At 42.4% G+C, this 21,976-nt stretch overlaps 1 protein-coding gene across 5 annotated transcripts in view; it reads right to left on the minus strand.

Annotated features, from left to right (window-relative positions):
* Positions 1–21,976, minus strand: part of RFX3 (regulatory factor X3) — a 306,542-nt gene that overhangs the window by 44,119 nt on the left and 240,447 nt on the right. For all 5 annotated transcript variants that reach the window (XM_053292401.1, XM_053292402.1, XM_053292400.1 and 2 more), the window contains 2 exons: positions 7,578–7,699; positions 1,720–1,832 (listed from right to left, as the gene is read on the minus strand). In XM_053292401.1, the coding sequence (XP_053148376.1) occupies positions 1,720–1,832; positions 7,578–7,699 (235 nt within the window). The remainder of the gene's footprint in view (positions 1–1,719; positions 1,833–7,577; positions 7,700–21,976) is intronic.

Below are 21,976 nucleotides of genomic sequence, written 5' to 3' on the forward strand. Positions count from 1 at the left end.
ACCTCTCTGACCTTCTCCAGATCACCACCTTGGCTTTGAGGAAACAAACTTGTTCCCTCAGAGCCAGGAGCTCCTTGCACCAAACACCCACCCACAATTTCTGCCCATCGAGCAAACAGTCATACATGCAGCACTCTGTGCAAATCATGATAAAAGGGTCAGGAATATTCTATGCCATTTGACCTTGAGTTCTTCAGGCAGAATCCAATAAATAAGATTACACAGATGAATAAGATCACAAATAATATTAATACTACTAATCACTAATTATAATAACTGTTTTGTGACTTTATCTCAAATTTGATTTAAAAAAAATCAACACCAGAAGCTATGTGGTACTTAACATTAAAATTATTGTTAGAACCCACGGAACTGCAAGATTAACTGCATGTTCAAGTGAAAGTATTGACTTGCTTTACTTGAGCTCCTCATGCAGTGCAGCAAGTCATTTTTGAAACTATGAGGAAGCCACAAAAACAGTTTGAAATGTGGGATGGGGGATACTGTTCAAACAAGTCAATCAGGAATCTTGTTCAGTGTAAGCACCCTTTAAGAATGCCTAAAGAAGTTTTTCAGATTTTGGTCCAAAACAACATTTTTTTCAAATATTTCATATATCTCTCTATATATTTCTCCTGGGTGTGCCATGGAATGTGCGTCCCGGCAGCCCAGCTGATTGGCTGCACTGCGGAGGTGCCTGATTGGCTGGCACACCCAGGAGAGAGAAGAATTGGCTGACGGCAGGCCAGGGCTGCTGACGGGCCCGGCCCGGCAACAGGTGGTGGTGGCAGGCCCGGCCATGCGGCCGGCGGGCCGGGCCGAGGCGGTGGGCCTGGCCTGGCCAAGGGGGTGAGGTGGCGGTGGGCCCCAATACTGGGGCAGAAGGTGGGGGTGGGGGAGAAGTGGCCGGCCCCAAAGAGGCTGGCCGCAAAGACTGGCAAGTGGTGGCAGCAGGCCCGGCAGGCCGTGGAGGCGGCACTTGGCATGGCGGGCCCGGCTGCAAAGGTGGCAATCAGTGCTGGGCCCGGCCGCAGAGGCAGCTCACAGCCAGGCGGCGCTGAGACTGGCCGCCGAGGCCAGGGGCCTGTAGGAGGCTGGGGTGGGAGGGAACCGGGAGGCTGGACTTTCGTGTTCGCCGCCCAGGAGGAGGAGTGGCGGCAGTGTCCCAGTAAGTAGAGCTTTAAAAAATGCAAGGGGAGGGGAGGGCAAGAGGGAGGGGGAGGGCAAGAGGAAGGGGGAAGGAGGAGGGCAAGAGAGAGGGGTGAGGGCAAGAGGGAGTGGGGAGGGGGAGGGCAAGAGAACAGGGGGAGCGGGAGGGCAAGAGAGCTGGGGAGGGGGGAAGGGCAGGAGAGAGGAGCAGGGGGAGTGGATGGAGGGCAGGAGGGTGAGAGGGAGGGGAGGGTGAGAGAGAGGGGTGGGAGGGGAGGGAGGGCAAGATAGAATGGGGTGGGAGGGAAGGGGCAAGAGTGTGGGGCAGAAGGGAGGGAGGGAGAGTGGGGCAGGAGGGAGAAGGGAACAGCCAGCCCCAAAGAGTGAACAGATGCTCTGTGCAGGTTGGCTAGTGTAATATAAGTTCTTTCCACGATATTCTGCTTTTGAGACAATGGAGATACTCCCAAGGCATATCAGATATATTCTGTATCACATCTTCGGGAGCTCTTAATGACATGAGAAAAAGTCAAAGGTTAAAATGGCTTTTGTAGAATACCTCTTTCTTACCTCACAATGCTCTCGATAGAGACTCTGCAATGACTTGATATCCTCAAAAGTAGTACCATCTGGCAGAGAAGAGATTTCAACTTCTCCAAACTCTGGAAGTGCTCGAGATGCATCTGTTTCCATGACAACACAATGGAAGAAAGATATTGTAAACTGTGTCACTCACGGTTTAATTAGGAAAACACTTAATGGTACAAAGAAACAAATACCAAAAAGGTCATAAAATGCTGGACTCAAAACAGGAAGGATTTAGGATTTTATTATATGTTTAATAAACTGCAATTAAAAAGGAATCAAAACTTTATACTTCTTAAATTTAAATCTGCTAGATCTGCTCTATTCACAGGAATAAAAAAGGAATAAACATTCCAGTATTTCAGACTAAATGATAGATCTGATTTTCTTAATATTAAACCCTGCTTATTAGCAATATTTAACCCTGAAGAGGAGCAGTCTATACAACAAGTGCAACAGCAGCCTTGGTTCTAACAGAAGATGGCATGGAGCTTCTACATATCCTGAAGGAACACCATGAAGGCAGTGCTTATCTAAAAAGACCTCTTTGCATTGTAAATGTTCCAAAACGATTTTGCCAACAATAGGCAGAAATTCATTGAGTTAAGTGAGTACAGTCAACTGTGATACATTCATGAAGCCAAATTATTTTGATTTCTCTACTGTGCTTCCACGCTTTAAAATAGATGATGCCATTGGTGGAATCACTGTTCACATTTGGAAAAGATGTTTACAATGGTCAGGGAGCCCTAATTTCAGTTCCACAGTCAGATTTATCCATGTCATGATCCCTGACTTGATTGGTGACTATGAATCTGAGGAGGCAGGACTAGCACTGGACACAGTACCAGGCCCTGACATTAGGCCAAAGCTTGAGAGATCCAGAGTAGGAGTCCCAAAACAGTACCCTGAGAGTCTGAGGTGCCCCCCCCCAGTATTATTATTATTATTTTTTGTTTACACAGTCAGACAGGTGTTATTGACTGGTTTGTTTTATCCAGACATCGGGTCCTTCCCAAGGACCTGGGATGGCTGAATTTTAACATCAATACTGTTGGTTATTATAGAAATCGTCACAAAATATAGGCTGTTCCCAGTAAAGCTGCTTTTTGTAATTGGCTGATGGTGATTTCTGTGGCCCCTATGGTGTTGAGGTGCTCTTCAAGGTCTATTGGGACTGCACCCAGGGTGCCAATGACCACTGGGATTATTTTGGTCTTTTTCTGCCACAGCCTTTCAATTTCAGTTTGTAGATCCTTGTATTTGGTGATTTTTTTCTATTTCTTTTTCTTCTATTCTGCTCTCCCCTGGTATTGCTATGTCGATTATTTTGACTTGTTTTTCTTTCTTCTTGACTACAGTTATATCTGGTGTATTGTGTGGCAGATGTTTGTCTGTTTGTAGTCGGAAGTCCCATAATATTTTTACATCTTCATTTTCTTCAACTTTTTCAATTTTATGGTCCCACCAATTCTTGGCTACAGGTAGCTTGTATTTTTTGCAGATGTTCCAGTGTATCATTCCTGCTACCTTGTCATGCCTTTGTTTGTAGTCAGTCTGTGCGATCTTCTTACAACAGCTGATCAGGTGGTCCACTGTTTCATCTGCTTCTTTACAAAGGCGGCACTTGCTGTTTGTTGTGGATTTCTCTACTTTTGCTCTTATTGCATTTGTTCTTAGTGCCTGTTCTTGTGCAGCCAGTATTAAACCCTCTGTTTCTTTCTTCAAGTTGCCATTCTTAAGCCATTGCCAGGTCTTGGTGATGTCTGATTTTCCAGTTATATTGTGCAAATATTGACCATGCAGGGGCTTATTTCTCCATTTTTCTGCTTGGTTCTTGGCTTGTTCTTTCTTGTAGGCCTGCTTTCTTTCATTGGTGTTGAATAGTTTTGCGTTATTGACCATTTGAAGTGCATCTTCTTCACTGTCCTTGATATATTCTTCAAGGCCTCTTTTCTCCTCCTCTACTGTTTGATGGACTTGAAGCATTCCTCTTCCACCTGAGCTGCGAGGGAGGTAGAGCCTATCTACGTAACTGCGGGGGTGCAGAGCATGATTGATGGTCATGATTTTCCTGGTCTTACGATCCAGCATCTCTAGCTCTGCCTGGGTCCAGTCTATTATTCCTGCAGTGTATCTGATAACAGGTATAGCCCAGGTGTTTATGGCTTGTATGGTGTTCCTGCCATTGAGTTTGGACTTGAGGATTTTTCTAACTCTCCTGATGTATTCACTTCCAATTTTTCTTTTAACTTCATTGTGTGCGATGTTATCAGCCTGGAGAATGCCCAAGTATTTGTAACGTTCTTTCTCTTCCAGGTTCTTGATCCTTCTTCCATTGGGCAGTTCTATTCCTTCTGTTTTTCTTATTTTTCCTCTTTTCATTATTAATGCAGCACACTTGTCTAGTCCAAACTCCATTGCTATATCGCTACTGAATATACGGACAGTGTTTAGCAGTGATTTGATTTCTGACTGGGACTTTCCATACAACTTCAGATCGTCCATGTACAGCAGATGGTTGATTTTACTGGATGTTTTAGATGTTTGGTATCCGAGGCCTGTTTTGTTGAGTATTTGTGAAAGTGGGGTCATTATCCATTGTATAGTTGTAACCCATTACAAACAACAGAGGGGATAGTGAGTACCCTTGGAAAATGCCTCTTCTAATGCTAACCTGTCCAAGTGTCTCGCTATTGATTGTTAACTGTGTACTCCACATGCTCATTGCTTTTTTAATAAATATCTGAACGTTTTTGCTGACACCAGTTGTTTCTAAACATTTTAGTATCCATGTGTGAGGCAATGAATCGAAGGCTTTCTTGTAATCAATCCATGCAACACTTAGATTGGTTTTTCTTCTCTTGCAGTTTTCTAAAATCATTTTGTCAATCAGCAGCTGGTCTTTTGTGCCTCTGGTGTTCGGGCAATTTCCTTTCTGTTCAACTGGAAGCTGTTTGTTAGTTAATAAGTGTTGCATCACTTCATCTGCTATTATTCCAGTTAATAATTTGAACATGGTTGGCAGGCAGGTGATCGGTCTATAAATTACTTGGAACTGCACCTTTTGCTGGGTCTTTCATGATGAGATGAGTTTTCCCAGTTGTTAGCCATTGTTCAATATCACTGCCTTGCATAATGTGATTGAACTGTTTTGATAGTTGTTTATGAAGTCTTGTTAGGTGTTTAATCCAAAAGCCATGCAGTTCATCGTCGCCTGTCGCAGTCCAATTTTTTATTTTCTTTGCTCTTTCACTTATTAATTCTGGTGTTATTATTAGATCTTGCATTTGTTGGTTACATTTTTTGACCTCTTTCATCCAGCCTGCTTTTTTATTATAATCTATTGGATTGTCCCATAATTTCCGCCAGAATTGCACTGTTTCTTCTTTATTTGGTATTTCTAGGTTTCTTGCAGTTTCTCCTTCTATGCTTTGGTAGAAACGTCTCTGATTTGACTGGAATTGGAGATTCTGCCTGTGTTGTGTAATTCTGGCTTCATATCTGCTAATCTTCTTTGACACTGCTGTTATTTGCTGCTTTATTATTTCCAGGACTTCTCTAATTTTCCTTGAATCTAGGTGGTATTTTTGGATCAGATACTGTTTGGTGTTTTCATTCTTCAGCTTCTTGTCTTTCATATCTTTCAATTTACTAGCATCTGATCTAAGCCTGGAGATTTTATTTTCTAATCTAATCTTCCATTTAGGTGATGTACTGCTTTTCTTTTTTTACAGGTCCACTGATCTTATATCCGAGCTCTTGTGTTGTTATTGTTGCTGCACTGTACATTAGTTGGTTTGTTTCTTGCAAATTATTATTATTATTTATTCAATTTCTATACCGCCCTTCCAAAAATGGCTCAGGGCAGTTTACACAGAGAAATAATAAATAAATAAGATGGATCCCTGTACCCAAAGGGCTCACAATCTAAAAAGAAACATAAGAGAGACACCAGCAACAGTCACTGGAGGTACTATGCTGGGGGTGGTTAGGGCCAGTTACTCTCCCGCTGCTAAATAAAGAGAAAAGGTGCCTCTTTGCCAAGTTAGCAGGGGTAGCACCCTTGGAAGCCAAGTCCTCTGAGGAGCTGGCATCTCCCCACTGTAGGGCTCCCCAATATCTGCCTGCCAGTGCTGAATTTAAGTTAGGCAGTATCTGAGCCAGACTCCAGGCCAGAAGGCTGCCCATTTAAGGTTTCCATTCTTCAGGTGGGGACGTTGAGCCCCGGAGGCATAGCCTAATCTCAGAAGTAGTTAAGAGCTCAGTCTACCACTTACTACTAAGCTTGTTGCATAGAATTGCCCATGATGCTCCAATCAGATTTGCCTTGCCACCTTCCAGATCACATGGGCTTTTGTCCATGGGGATAGGTCCTTGATTTTAGAGACATTGCTGGAAAGATGGCACCCACTAACAGCTTTACACTATCCTTCACATTGCCTTGTCTGGGCCAACATATTCATCACCAGTTCCATCTTGCTACACAGTATCTTCTGCCTTTCAGAATGCCTACTTTATTATTTAATTGTATTTGATTTCTCAACTATGAACTGGCCAAACTGGAGAGATCTTTTGATTCAAGATGGTTTCCCTGCCTGTGGTATTAACAGTCAGTAAGTAACTGCCTCCAGAAACAAAACAAACTGAGAAACTACTGTTGTGGAGGAGTTAAAAGATGTATATAGTATTCCACTCCACAGAAAGTGCAGGCATGCCCACCAACTGTAGAGGATAGGGCACATTCTGTAATAATTGTAGTCAGGCTATAAATGCTAAGGGTGCAGTTAACAAATGTTGGAGTAGTTTATCCCAAATGCTGCCCCCCCCCAAAAGAGATAAAAGAATTTAATAAATCCTATCAATTTGCATAAGACCGGACTGGAAAGTCATAATAAGAAAGTTATGAGAATATCTTCTACTAACTAAGCTGTCTCTCAGCTTCAAGCAGCATGGTCAGAATGTTCCAACAATTCTGAGAGCAAAAGGTAATGTCAATCATGTTAAGGTTAGAGACCCATTGGGAAAATGTGCCTGCACTCTACAAAGTTTTTAATTCAATACCACTTTCTCTTTGTGTTAAATAATTTCTTGAATACCTGGCTGCAATGAATGTGGAAACACGGGGCCAACTTGAATTTCTTTGTTTCAAGAGTGAGCAACTTCAATGGAGTTGTATATCTTTTCTAAAAACAATTATTTGTATAACAAAAATGCATACAAATGGTTGCAATCTACAATCCGTTTTGTCTGGAATAGTCCCATTAAATTAAATTATATAGCCCCATTAATAATAGTCCCATTAAATTAAGTAGACTATTTAAAGAGTTACTTTTGTCATGAATCATGAACCTTATTCAGACACAACTTTCATGCAAACAGAGTTGTGTACACATGCACATGTTTTTGTATTAATTATTGTACATGAGTTCACTTTAAAAGTGAACCTGAATAAAAGCCCTCTCAAATCCACCATATATATATATAGGAAGTGTGCTACTGTTCATGAATTGAATAACTGTACACACATAGACAGTAGACAGATAGTATGTGTATTGAACATCATGTGTGAATAGAGTTATAATCAGTGTTCTCTTTAACTTTTTTCATCTGTGTGAGGAATGAATTTTGTTCTGGGCAGTAGTATCAAGGCAGTGTGCACACACATGTATTCAGAATGGGGCCTTCCTGATTCAACCTGAGCGGGATCTAAAATTAACTGAGCGGACATAAAAAACCATGCGAGTGTGTGCACGTTCACACACCTTAGAGGGAACACTGGTTATAACCAAAAACTATACTTGTAAACGTTCCTTTGGACACTTGTAACAATTTTCACATACCCAAAAACTGTTGGTGATGCTGACTTTGGGCAATTACAGTTTGTTCAACAGTTGTGCCTGTCTGTTGACCACTTGCTGTGAAACCATCTGTGACTCCATCCACTTTCTGCATAGGCTTGTACCTAAGATACATTAGATATAACAATAATTGGACAACAATTATTCTTTCTTCCTCTGTCTCTTAATTAATCATAGTACAATCTTCCTACTTTAATTGCTAAGCTTTCTAGCAAAATGCCTTTGGATCCAATAATAATGTTAGCTTGGAGAGTTATTTTCAGCACTATTCTGTGGCTTTTGCAGGAGGAAAAGACTATGGCTATCCATGACCTGCTATGATGTTCTGAACCACCTAATGATACTATGTATTTGAAATAATTTTTCAATATTGAATATTTCTATCTATCTATCTATTTAATTTATATGCCACCTGATTATTTATTTATTTATTTGATTTATATACCGCCCTTCCAAAATGGCTCAGGGCGGTTTACAGCACGATAAATAGCAATAGCAATAGCACTTACATTTATATACCGCTCTATAGCCGGAGCTCTCTAAGCGGTTTACAATGATTTAGCATATTGCCCCCAACATTCTGGGTACTCATTTTACCGACCTCGGAAGGATGGAAGGCTGAGTCAACCTTGAGCCCCTGGTCAGGATCGAACTTGTAACCTTCTGGTTACAGGGCGGCAGTTTTACCACTGCGCCACCAGGGGCTCTTAAATAAAAACAATTAAAGGGGCTCTTAATAAAAACAATTAAAACAACTTAATAGTTAAAATCAAACTATTAAAACAGAATAAAACCAATTAAACAGCTAAAAAACCTGGAAATCTGGGCAGCAATTTAAAACAATTTAAAACAGTTTATCATTTAAAACCCTGGAAGGCCAGGTCAAACAGATAGGTTTTAAGGGCTCTCCTGATTAAACCTCAAATGTCTATAGGGAGCACATTCCATAGCCCAGGAGTGATTACAAAGAAGGTCTGTTCCGAATCATCGCTAGATGAGCTGGCGGCATACTGAGACACACCTCTCTCAATGACCTTAATGTCTGGTGGAGAACATGCAGAGGAAGGAGCTCTCCCAGGTAACCTGACCCTAAGCCAGTTAGGGCTTTAAAGGTAATTACCAGCACTTGGTATTTCACCTGGAAACCTATGGGTAACCAATGCAATTGTTTAAATACAGGAATAATATGGTCTCTCTGAGAAGCCCTGGAGACCAATCTAGCTGCTTCCACATAGAGCGCATTGCAGTAGTCAAGCCTAGAGGTTACCAGAGAGTGCACCATAGTTCTAAGATCATTATCTTCAAGGAACGGATGCAGCTGTCATATCAGCTGAAGTTGATAGAAGGCGTTCTTAGCCATAGCCTCAACTTGAGAAACCAAAGTGAGGCCTGGATGTAGAAACACTCTCAAGCTGTGTGTAACCCCATCCAGAACAGGAAGATCTATCATGTCCCTCCAAGTATGACCCATTACAATGAGTACCACCAACTTGCTTGGATTCATTTTCAATTTATTATCCCGCATCCAGTCCATTACTGCCTGTAAGCAGGCATTTAGCGGGGTTATGCCATTCCTTGATGAAGATGCCATAGAGAAATAGATCAGGGTGTCATCAGCATACTGACAATACTCCAGATTTCCTGGTGATCTCACCCAGAGGTTCCATGTAGATGTTAAAAAGCATAGGAGATAGGATGGAGCCCTGAGGGACACCATACAAAAGCTCTCATTTCAAGCAGCCATCTCTGAGCGACACAATCTGGAATCTACCAGAGAGACAAGAATGGAGCAACTGCAAAGTGCAAAGCTTGTGCTTTGAAAATTCATTTGAGTATTGTACTTGTTATGTTATGCATCATCATCATTATCAACAATGGCTGACATCTAAACTGTGCCAGTGCAACAGAGGTGCTACATGAGAAGCAGTGGCACTCCTGATGGCTTCCTGTTAGAGAGCACCACCATTAGATAGCACAGACATTCACAGGGTGGGGGCAGATTTTGAGGACCTCTCCTTTCCTCCCTGATGCATATGCATGGGCCATGTTGTCACATGACACAAAGCACTTCTGGAGGAAATGTAGGTTGTTGAAATTTGCCCTCATCCTGTTGGCACTTTTTAATGGCAGGACTGTCTAAGCTGGGAAGCCATCAAAAGCAGCACCACTTCTCACAGTGCTTTCTTTGTCGGATGTCAACAAGAACAACAGTCTTCATCTTGCACAGTGTTATAAGGGTGGAAGAAGGGCTCACCCTCGCAGAGTGGCAGGAGCCTAGCTGAAGCCTTGTTCCTCAACCCAGCATTGGAAGAGGTTGAAAGCGATTTGTGTTTCGTTCCTCTCCCTCCAAAAGCTCTCTCCACTGCAAGGAACATGTCCCCGAGGGTCATGCAGGTGAAATAAGTATTTCGGTTTCCCCTGTCATCACTTATTTTCTGTACTGCGTTTTTAGCTGTCCAATGATAGTACCATTTTATCACTTTACCACTTTCTGTACTACTTTATCAGCTGTCCAATGATAGTAATAAACGTTTCCTAGAAGTCAAATCTGGGAAGCACTACCTGATGATATTTTTTTCATGTTCTGTGTTATGTTTTTATGCTTATGTTATGTTATACTATGCTATGACCACTAGTTACAAAAAACCAATTCTATTCTTCCTATAATGCAGGTAGTCAAGATGGTTACAGGTGGTTTTGCAGTCTTAACAGTGGTGAATCACAAGAAAATGGCTTTTTTGGTAATTAAAATACTGATGGATTAACCCAGATTTTTGGCAGCTGCACAAACTGCATACATTCCATTCCAACACAAACTTCAGTAGGTTACTATTTATTTGAAATGCCCAGTGCAATGCAGTGTATTGAGTAACTCTGTCACAGGACCCATTGATGAAAATAGTTGGTAAAATTAGTAATTCAAATAATGAACATGAACTTGACAGTATCAACTCTGAAACAATATTATAAGGATACAATTGTTGATACATTAAAGAGTTTTCAAAATTTAAGAAAAACTAGTTGCAATACTGTCTTTCACCTGCATTTTATGTTAGGGAATATTCCGAACTTTAGAGAAGAATAGTACCTACAGTATATAAAAAGTGGCAGTGGCTGTAGGAAGCAGGGAATTAATCTTAGTAACAGATATGTTTGGCAAAAAAGTAAGTTATGGTGAAAAATTGTGATCAATAATGAAATGTTGACTCAATACAAGTCTTATGTGGGCAGAGAGAAGCCAAATTAGAAATGAATCATTGCTTTATAGCTATTTTTCACTGGGAGGCCACAAAAGAATGTTTGCCATCATTTGGCAGATGTCTTGGAAATCAAGGTTTTAAATAATATCGAGTGAATGAACAGTAACCTCAGCACAGACTGATATTTCAGCATAATAGTACCTGAACAGCTACAAGTGCACTATAAAAACCATGAGAGATCTATCAGTTCCCTCCCAATTATTATACACTCCCCTTTTAATAACAGTCTCAATCCACAATGTGTACAATAAATGGAGATACAAGAAAACCTCGGTATTTGTGTGGGTTCCATTTCCCAGCTAATGCCATGGATTAGGGATGTGCATGGAACTGGCTGCACATCCCAGTTTGGTTCAGGGGGGTTAGCGAGCTTAATTCTGTAAGTAAGTAAGTAAGTAAGTAAGTAAGTAAGTAAGTAAATAAATAAATAAAATAATAATAATAATAATAATAATAATAATATTTTTTTAACCTTTTACTCCCCTCGGGCAAGTTCCTGGAGGTGGTGGAAGGGTGGCCCGTAGAGGTTCCCACCCACCCCCCGCCAGCCTTCAAAATGCCTGGGCCACGCAAAGGCCATGTGCACAGGCACACAGCCTCCATAATGGCCACCGGGTGAAGGCTGAAAACTGGCCGAATAGAGGATGAACCGGCCAAGGGGGTCATTCTGAAGGCTGGCAGGGGGAGGGGAAACCTCCATGGACCACCACCCCCCCCGGCTGCCTCCAGGAACTCCCCCCAGGGGAGTAAAAGGTTAAAAAAAATTTTGTAACAGAATTAAGCTCACAACCCCCCTGAACCTTCAGGGGGTGTTCGGTCCGAGGTCAGACCTAATGGGGTGGTTCGGATATTGAAACCATGAATACTGGGTAATTGGGGCTATGGAAGCACGGGGGTTAGGTTCTTAAGGGGGGGCAGGGATCGGACTAAAATTGTGTGTGTGTGTGTTTTAAAATAGAAATTGACCGAAAACCAATAAAAAATCAGGTGAAAATGACTTAAATTCTTTTTTAACATTTAAAATCGGCATGGATGGCAGTGGAGGCAACCACAGCAGCGGGATTGTGTTGGAGGTGGTGCATTTTACCTTCTAAAATTGCCGCAGATGGTGAGAAAGGCAGCTGCAACAGTGGGGATTGCAGAGGAGGTGGCGGTACATTTTCCTTTTTAAATTTGCTGTGGAGGCGGCTGCAGCAGCGGGGATCATGGTGGAGGAGCAACGGAGAATCCTTCTCCCTCCAAGCCTCTCTTTCAACTGACCATGCAGGCTGGTCTGCATCCCGTTCTGGGCCTCTCTGAGCACGTGAGGCCCAAAATTGGCTCCAGACCGCGCACACAGTCAGTTGGAAGAGAGGCTTGGAGGGAGAAGGAGTCTCCTTTGCTGCCTCCACCATCCCTGAGATCCAAATAAGACAAAGGTACGGTCTGTAAGGGGTCGGGACCCGAGAGATGGTTTAGATCTGTCTGTCCTGGATGGGGTTACACTCCCTTTGAAATATCAGGTACATAAACTAGGAGTATCCCAAACTCTCCTGGTTACTCAGGTTGAGGCAGTGGCCTGGAGTGCTTTTTATCAGCTTCGGGTGATGCCCGAGATACGTCCACTTCTGGATACAAATGACATTAAACAAATGACATGGAGGAGGTGTCCAGCAATCCCTCTTGCAGTATTAGTTTGGATCAGTTTCAATCTGTGACTCCTGAGGATGTGGACAAGCTGCTAGGGGCGGTGAGGCCTACCACCTGCTCTCTGGATCCTTGCCCGACTTGATTGCTTCTATCTAGCAGGGAGATTGTTGGAGATGGCCTAGTTAATATCATAAACGCATCACTGAGGGAGGGTAGGGCGACTCCTAAAAAAGCCTTCTTTGGATCCCTTAGTGATGGACAGTTACAGGCCAATCTCCAATCTCCCTTGGTTGGGCAAGGTGATTGAGAGGGTGGTGGCCGACCAGCTCCAGGCAGTCTTGGAGGAAACTGATTATCTAGATCCATTTCAAACTGGCTTTAGTGCTGGCTATGGGGTTAAGACAGCCTTGGTCGGCCTGATGGACGACCTTTACTGGGGAATCAACAGAGGGAGTGTGACTCTGCTAGTTCTTCTGGATCTCTCATCGGCATTCAATACCATCAACCATGGTATCCTTCTGGATCGCCTGGGGGAGTTGGGGATAGGGGGCACTGCTTTGCAGTGGTTCCGTTCCTATCTCTCGGGTATTTTCCAGATGGTGGAGCTTGGTGACAGTTGCTCCTCAAAATGAGAGCTGCTATATAGAGTCCCCCAGGGCTCCATTCTGTCACCAATGCTTTTTAATATCTACATGAAACCGCTGGGTGAGGTCATCAGGAGATTTGGTGCTGGGTGTTATCAGTATGCTGATGACACCCAAATCTACTTCTCCTTTTCATCTTCAGGAAATGGCACTCATTCTCTAAGTGCCTGCTTACAGGCAGTAAGGGGCTGGATGAGGGAGAACAAACTGAAGCTGAATCCAAGCAAGACAGAGGTGCTCATTGTGGAGGCTCAGAATCTGAGGGGTGAGTTAGATCTTCCTGTGCTGGATGGGGTTACACTCCCGCAAAAGGAGCAGGTGCACAGCTTGGGAGTATTCCTGGACCCAGGCCTCACCCTGGTATCTCAGGTGGAAGTCATGGCCAGGAGTGTTTTCTATCAGCTTTGGCTGATTCGACAACTGCGCCCATTCCTTGGAGAGGATGACTTCAAAACAGTGGTGCATTAGCTGGTAACCTCCCGGCTCGACTACTGCAATGCGCTCTACGTGGGGCTGCCTTCGTACGTAGTCCGGAAACTTCAGTTAGTTCAGAATGCGGCAGCCAGGTTGGTCTCTGGGCAACCTGGAGATACCATATTATGCCTGTTTTGAAACAGCTACACTGGGTGCTAATATGTTTCCAGGCAAAATACAAAGTTCTGGTTATTACCTTTAAAGCCTTGAATGGCTTATGTCCGAGTTACCTAAGAGAGCATCTTTTTTTACATGATCCCCACCGCACCTTAAGATCATCTGAAGAGGTCCGTCTCCAGTTGCCACTGGTTCGTCTGGTGGTGACACAGAGGCGGGCCTTCTCTGTAGCTGCTCCTGGGCTGTGGAATGCACTCCCGGCAGAAATTCGTAATTTGAGATCATTGCCGTCCTTCAGAAGAGCCCTTAAAACCTACCTATTTGGCCTGGCCTTCCAGGGTTTTAAATGATTAACTGTTTTAAATTGTTTTAAATTGTTGCCCTGATTTTCAGGGCTTTTAGCTGTTTTATTGGTTTTATTGTGTTTTAATAGTTTGATTTTAATTGTTAATTTGTTTTAATTGTTTTTAATTATGCTGTGTACCACCCTGAGCCATTTTGGAAGGGCGGTATATAAATAAAATAAAATAAATAAATAAATAAATAAATAATAACAGTGGTACACATGATGGTAACCTATAGGCTTGGCTACTGTAATGCACTCTATGTGAGGCTACTTTTGTACATCGTTTGGAAACTACAGTTGGTGCGGAATGAGGCACCCAGATTAGTCTCAGGGATTACCAAAGGGACCATATAAGACTGATTTTGAAAGAACTGCACTGATTATCAAAATGTTTCTGAACAAAATACAAAGTGCTGGTTATTACCTATCAAGCCCTTAACAGCTTGGGTCCAGGGTACTTAACAGAGCTCCTTCTTTCACATGGATCCTGTCGTCTATTGAGAGAGCTACAGAGCTCTGGTTATGGTTGCCACCAGCTCGTTTGGTGGCAACTCAGGTCTGGGTCTTCTCTGTGACTGCCCTGGGGCTTTGCAATATGCTCCCTGCTGAAATAAGAGCATCTCATTCTCTGTTTGTTTTTAGGAAGACCCTGAAGATACACCTCTTTCCCCAAGCTTTTAATGGAGAATTTTTATCTGTTTTATGAATTGTAACTTTTAAATATTTTTATATTTGTTATGTTTTAACTTGTAAGCTGCCAGATACAAGATTTTGCAGAGGTATCAGGATTAACAGTTAATTTTCAAATATCTCAATGGATTTTTTTCATACTTGAGTGAGCAGAGGGCTAGTTGGGAGACTGAGGACTGCTCTTTTAACAGCAGAAGTTCCCTTGCCTGCTTGGGCTGGGAAGTTTGCAGAGCTGGCCCACTCTACTGGCCTTGAGTAGCAGAGTACCATCGCCTGCTGATCCTGTTGCTGCTGCAGCAACCATGGTTCAAGTGTCCTGATGAGCTTCAGATGTGTGGGGGCTTGTCATGGGCATGCTATCAGACTCCGAAGATGAGGAGGAGACAGGCAGTGCGACAGCGGAGGAGGGAGTGCAGCAGCTTCAAAGGCAAGAAGTTGCCGAGGCAAGCGGGGCCGATTCATGGGACGCTGAGGGAGAGACGGAGCCTAGTATGACAGCTCCTGTGGAGGAGACGCAGCCGATCTCAGCTGTAGAGAGGCACCAGTTGAAGAGACAGAAGGAAATTCAGAGACGCACGCGCAGAACTACTCAGCTAACAAGGAGAACTCAGCTTTTTAAAACTTGTTTTTAAATTGTTCTGATTATTTAATTGTTGTTTTATGATGTTTTTAATTGTCAATCATTGTTTTATGCTTTATAATTTTTGTTTTAATTATTAACTGATTTTAATGGTGTTTTAATGTAAACCGCCCTGAGCCTTTTGGAAGGGCAGTATAAAAGTTTTAATAATAATAAATAATAATAAATAAACTGATGAGTCAGAGACCAATGATTGAAAGCACGTGGTTTCCACTTATTTAAGACCTCCACACCACAGTTGCAGTGCTGGAAGCAATGTCGTGTTTGTTGTACTACCCAGCTGTGTTCCTGCTTATTTTGCTTGTGCACTGACCCCGGACCATTTGTACTCTACTTGTGGAACTAGATGTGGACTTGGTCGACCGGCTTAGATATAGTTACAACTGGGACTGGCTCTGCCATGGGATTGTTTGTACTGCTTTGCCTGATAACCTACTTTGTCTCTCTGTCTACTCCCCGCTCCACCAGCTGATAAGCTAAACGCCAGTGATGGTAGCCTCCTGGGTGTCATATAACTTGAGACTAGCCTGACAGGTTTACGACAGGGCTGATCCAGCTGCCAGGCTCCAGAAGCCCATGTGAGAGGTGGGGTCTGGGGGTTTGGATTAAATAGGGACCAGGGCTAGTCGAAGGTGCAGCTACTAGTGCTGGCTGCCTTCAGGCAGCCGCCGAAGCCAGCTGCCAAAGGGGGCTGGTCTTTGGTGGCAGCCTTTGGGGGTGGAACTGAGGCTGGGGCCAACATTTTTGGATCACTGGAAAAACAAGTCCTGCTCACCTCATTGCTGTTTAGTTTTTAGTTAGGCTTGATACAGGTATGTGTCTTGTGTTGAACAGAGATGGGGAGGTGGGGGATGACCATAGGGCAGCTATACCTGTGGTGGTGGGTAATCGATGAAGATATGGTGTTGGTAGGCCAGCGGCTCATTATAGGGGAAGGGAATTTAGAAATTTAATTGCTATTGCCCCTTCCAGCAGGCCTACTACCTCTTTGACCTTGGAGAGCACTGCCAACGACTCAGAGAATCTCACCTTATTACTCTGTAATGCCAGGTCGGTTCACAATAAATCTGAAGTAATGCATGACTTGATCATGGATGAAGGAGCTGACTTGGTATGTATTACTGAGACCTGGTCGGGAAAGGCTAGTGGTCCGGTTTGGTCTCAGTTTCTCCCAGAGGGTTACTCTATGGTGGAGCAGATGAGAGGATGTGGACAGGGAGATGGGGTAGCTGTGGTCTATAAGAATACCATCTCCCTTAGTAGGATCCCTGTCAGGGATTTGGCCTATATTGAATGTGTACCTAAGTCTATGGACCATGAATAAATTGGGACTTCTGCTGGTGTACCAATCTCCCCACTGCCCAGCGGAGTCCCTAATTGAGCTGATGGACCTGGTTGCTGAGTTGGCATTGGAATGGCCCAGGTTGTTAGTGGTGGGGGACTTCAATGTTCATTTTGAGACCGGATTGTCAGGAGCCCAAGGGTTGCCCAAGGGTTTATAGCGGCAATGACGACTGTGTGCCTATCCCAATTGGTCTCTGGACCGACACATGATGCTGGTCACATGCTCGATCAGTCTTTTGCTCTGATCAGGGTGGTGTTGGGTGGTGTTCTGTGGGTGGGGCCTACTGTCATCTCCCCTTTGTCATGGACAGATCACCATCTGGTTAGGGTAGAACTTACAGCCTTGACCCACCTCTGCAGAGGTGAAGGACGTATTAGGTTGGTCCGCTCAAGAAGGTTATTGGATACAACAGGATTCCAAGAAGCCTTGGAAGGGTTTATGGTTGGCTCTGCTAGTGATTCTATTGACGCTCAGGTGCATACATGGAATAATGAACTCACTAGAGCAGTAGACACAATCGCTCCTAAGTGTCCTCTCTGACCTGCTTTAAAGACAGCCCCGTGATATTCGGATGAGTTACGGGAGCTGAAGCGGTGAGGTAGACGACTAGAGTGCAAGTGGAGGAAGACTCAGCATGAGTCTGATCGGGTACAACACAGAGCAGATTTAAAGATCTATGCTCTGGCAGTGCGGGCAGCAAAGAAGAAGTTCTTTTCTGTCCACACTGCTTCTGCAAACTCATGTCTAGCAGAGTTCTCTAGGGTTGTGAGAGGGCTAGTATGTACCCCCTTCCCTCTTGAATTTAAACCAGCGGTTTAAACCATTGGAACCATCGGTTACTCGCTGTGACATTTTTAACGACTTTTTTGTGGATACAATTTCTCGTAATCAGGCCGAGCTGGATTCCACGGTAATTGCAGAGTCTACTGTCGAGGTGCTCAGCAACTCCTCTTATGGGATTAGATTGGATCATTTTCAGTTTGTTTTCAGTTTCCACTCCTGAGGAAGTGGACAAACTGCTTCGGACTGTGCATGCTACAACCTGTTCTCTTGACCCTTGCCCAACTTGGCTTATCTCATCTGATAGTCATATTATCAGAGAGGGTCTGGTAAATATAATAAATGCTTCTCTGAGGGAGGGCAGGATGCTTCCTTGTCTTAAGAAGGCTGTTATTAGACCACTTTTGAAGCAACCTACACTGGATCCCTTGGAGCTGGCTAATTGCAGACCTGTTTCTAACCTTCCATGGTTGGGCAAGGTGATTGAGCGGGTGGTGGCCTGGCAGCTCCAGGCAGTTTTGGATGATGCAGAATATCTAGACCCATTTCAAACTGGCTTTCATGTGGGCTATGGGGTTGAGACTGCCTTGGTTGGCCGGATGGATGATATCCAATTGGCTATTGACAGAGTCAGTGTGACTCTGCTGATCCATTTGGATCTCTCTGAGGCTTTTGATACCACCGACCATGGTGTCCCTCTGGATCGCCGCCTGAGAGTGTTGGGATTGGGTGGCACTGTTTTACAGTGGTTCCGTTCCTACCTCTCTGGTACATTCCAGATGGCGTCACTTGGAGACAGTTGCTCTGAAAAGCGAGAACTGAAGTATGGGGTTCCACAAGGCTCCATACTGTCTCCAATATTCTTTAACATCTACATTAAACCACTGGAAGAGATCATCAGGAGGTTTGGTGCTGGGTGTTATCAATATGCTGATGACACCCAGATTTAATTTTCCATGTCAACCTGCTCAGGAAATGGCATATCTTCCCTATATGCCTGCTTGGAGGCAGTACTGGGCTGGATAAGGGATAACAAACTGAAGCGGAATCCAAATAAGACTTAAGTACTGACTGTTGGGGGTCGGGATCTGAGAGATGGTTTAGATCTACCTGTTCTGGATGGGGTTACATTCCCCCTGAAAGATCAGGTACGTAGCCTGGGAGTGCTCCTGGACCCAAAACTTTCCCTGGTTTCTCAGGTTGAGGCGGTGGCCAGGAGCATTTGTTAGCAGCTTTGACTGATTCATTAGTTATGTCCATTTCTAGAGATAAATGACCTTAAAACAGTGGTGCATATGCTGGTAACCTCCAGACCTGATTACTGTAATGTGCTCTACATGGTGCTGAATTTGTACGTAGTCTGGAAACTACAATTGGTACAGAATGCGGCAGCCAGATTGGTCTCTGGGACAACACAAAGGGCCCACATAACACTGGTTTTGAAAGAACTGCACTGGTTTTCGATATATTTCCGGGTGAAATACAAAGTGTTGATTATTACCTATAAAGCCCTTAACAGCTTGGGACCAGGCTATTTAAGAGAGCGCCTCCTCTGTCATGAACCCACCCACCTTTTATGATCTTCTGGAGGGGTCTATTTGCAGTTGCCACCAGCTCGTCTGGTGGCGACTCAGGACCAGGCTTTCTCTGTGGCTGCCACAGGGCTTTGGAATATGCTCCCTGCTGAACTAAGAGCATCTCCTTCTCTGTTTGTTTTCAGGAAGACCCTCAAGACTTTCCTGTTCTAGGAAGCTTTTAATTAGAATTTTAATAATTTGTTTTATATTGTTTTATAGTGTTTTATGTATTTTAACTTATGATTATAATATTGAGATTTGTACACGGCCTAGAAATTTACATATCAGGCGGTATAAAAATATGATAAATAAAATAAATACTTCCCTCTATAGTTCAGAAAGGTAATACTTAGTACCTTTCAAAGTACTATAGTTCAAAATTAATGTTACTAAAAATTTCAATAAATCATTTAATAATAATTTTTCCCCAGTCTGGAAAATACTAAGTAAAGAGATGAAATGGGGGGAAAACATATTAATATATTGGGACAGCTTGCATCTGTACAAAATGATGGTTCTTTCAAGATTTAATTTCCTGCTTCAATCTCTCCCAGTGGAAATTCCTGATAGTATACTATCACTATGGCAGAGGAAAATTGAAAATTTCTGTTTTAGCTTTAAGAAGCTGCGGATCAATAGGAAGACTGTATACAGACCACAGAAGCAGAGAAGATGGGGAATTCCTAATTTAAGATTATATTATCAAGCTACACACCTTGGACATATGATTTCATTTATATTAGAAGACTCAAATAACAGTGGGTCCAAAGAGAATGAACAAGAGACAGGTGGCTTTTTAAGACGTTCTTTTTTATTCATCCCCCCCAATAGCCAAAATTAACCATATATTTACTAAAGCTATGTTCCGGATATGAAATAAAAGATAGAAGGAGTTCATAGGGACTATCTCCCCACTAACACCTTTAAAAACGTATTTTGACCCTGGTAAATTGGTAATATATATGTTTTGGTTCAGCTGGACTTACTGAGAAATTATGGGTTATATAGATTCAAATATTTTTATTTATTGGGGAGGGTTTACATAATAGGGAACAGATTGAGCATCAGATAGGTTATCAATTACCATGGTTATTCTGGTTTCAAATTAAATCTAACTTGAGTAATAAAGAGATAGTAAATTCAGTAACTCGATCACTTACGTATTTTGAAAAATTAATTATGTCTTATCAGGATCAACCAAAATGGATAGTTTCCAAAATTTATATACTACTGTTACAGTTGGAAATAGGGGACCCCCCCCAAGAGTTTTGAAAGATAATTAGAACATGGATTTGGGAAGTTCTATAGAAGAGAGTAAATGGCCATCATTATGGAAGTCTGTGGGATTTCCGTCAGCTTCCATACAAGAGCTAAAATGGAAGATTTTACATTGGTGGCATTTAACTCCAGTAAAATTAGCATATATTTCTCATAGCTATTCTACTCAGTGTTGGAGGGGTTGTAAGCAAAAGTGAACAATTTATCACATGTGGTGGTCTTGTGAAAAGGTGGTATGTTTTTGACAAAACATATTTGGAGAAATATGAATTATAATGAGACAAAATGTGGAGTGTTCTCTTGAATTAGATCTATTACATATATTTGTAGGAAATATTGCCAAGGTTTTTTTTTTTAAAGGAACTTGTAACTTTTTAATATTGGTAGCTAAAACAGTAATTGTTCAACAATGGAAATACTTGTATCAATTAACAATTGAGAAGTGGTATAATAAGGTGTGGTCAATCGCACTGTTAGAATAGATCATTGATAAGATTAAATTAATGCAGGCTATGAGAGCAGAATCACAGTTCCACCGTATTTGGGCAGATTATATTTATTATATTAACAGTGCTAGATATGAATCTGGGTTTTTCTTGTAATATATGGAAAATATGATTGTTAAATGTATTGTATTATGTGAATGCTGTTCTATGTCATTATGTGAATACTGTACTAATAAAATAAAATTTAAAAAGCCTTATACATTGCCTGGAGATTTCTATAACAGGCGATATAGAAATATGATTAAATAAATAAACAAACAAAATTTTCTACACTCTTTGAGGTGTTGAAACAGCAAGGGATACATTCAAGGTATGGAAATAGGATAATAAATAATAGTTAATGATAAAAATAAATAGTAAGGAATACGTTTAACATTTATTTTGTCTTTTTAAAGCTTTTTTTCTTTTCAGAAACAACTAGAGGTAAACCTATGAAATATATCTCCTATGTGTTATTGCACAGTTTAAACTTATAGAGTGTCTGAAAGATATAAGGTTAAAACAACCCAAATTTAAGTTAGGTGTGTTTATTTTCTCCAGTGAAACAACAGAACATGTGTACTCCCCCATTGAAGCTGTCATTTCCAACAATGCTAGAAGAAATTAAAAACAATATTGTTTAGAACAGACAGTCTGTTTTAGGATGTTCTCATTATGCCAACATTTAAGTGATTATTTAAAATAAATGTTTCAGAACTATCCTATCTCTTGTGGCCTCCTCAACCTTTCAGCTCCACAGATCAGAGCTCTTGTATTAAGCCCTAATGTAAGGGCTTTCCCCTCCACCCAAACTAGATTGTCCACCCTCTATGAACTCCTTGCCTGTTCTGCTTCCAGCCCACATTTCCTCCAACATTCTATTCCTTATTTATCTAGTTCTAAACTTGGTGCCTATCCTCTTCCTGTTCCTTCAGGTACTATGCATTCTGGTCTCACTATTCATCACTGCCTCTTGAAACATTCTCCTAAGCATTTTCTCCCTCTCTTTCCTACCATTAGCACTCAGATTGCGCTGCCCTTCTACTGTGTATACTTTCACTGAAGGGCAACATTTCAGCTTCTGTGGACTTTCATGACTTGACAAGTTATTGTCTC

This window comes from Hemicordylus capensis, chromosome 2, assembly GCF_027244095.1.
Source record: "Hemicordylus capensis ecotype Gifberg chromosome 2, rHemCap1.1.pri, whole genome shotgun sequence".
In the NCBI taxonomy this organism is placed as follows: Eukaryota; Metazoa; Chordata; class Lepidosauria; order Squamata; family Cordylidae; genus Hemicordylus; species Hemicordylus capensis.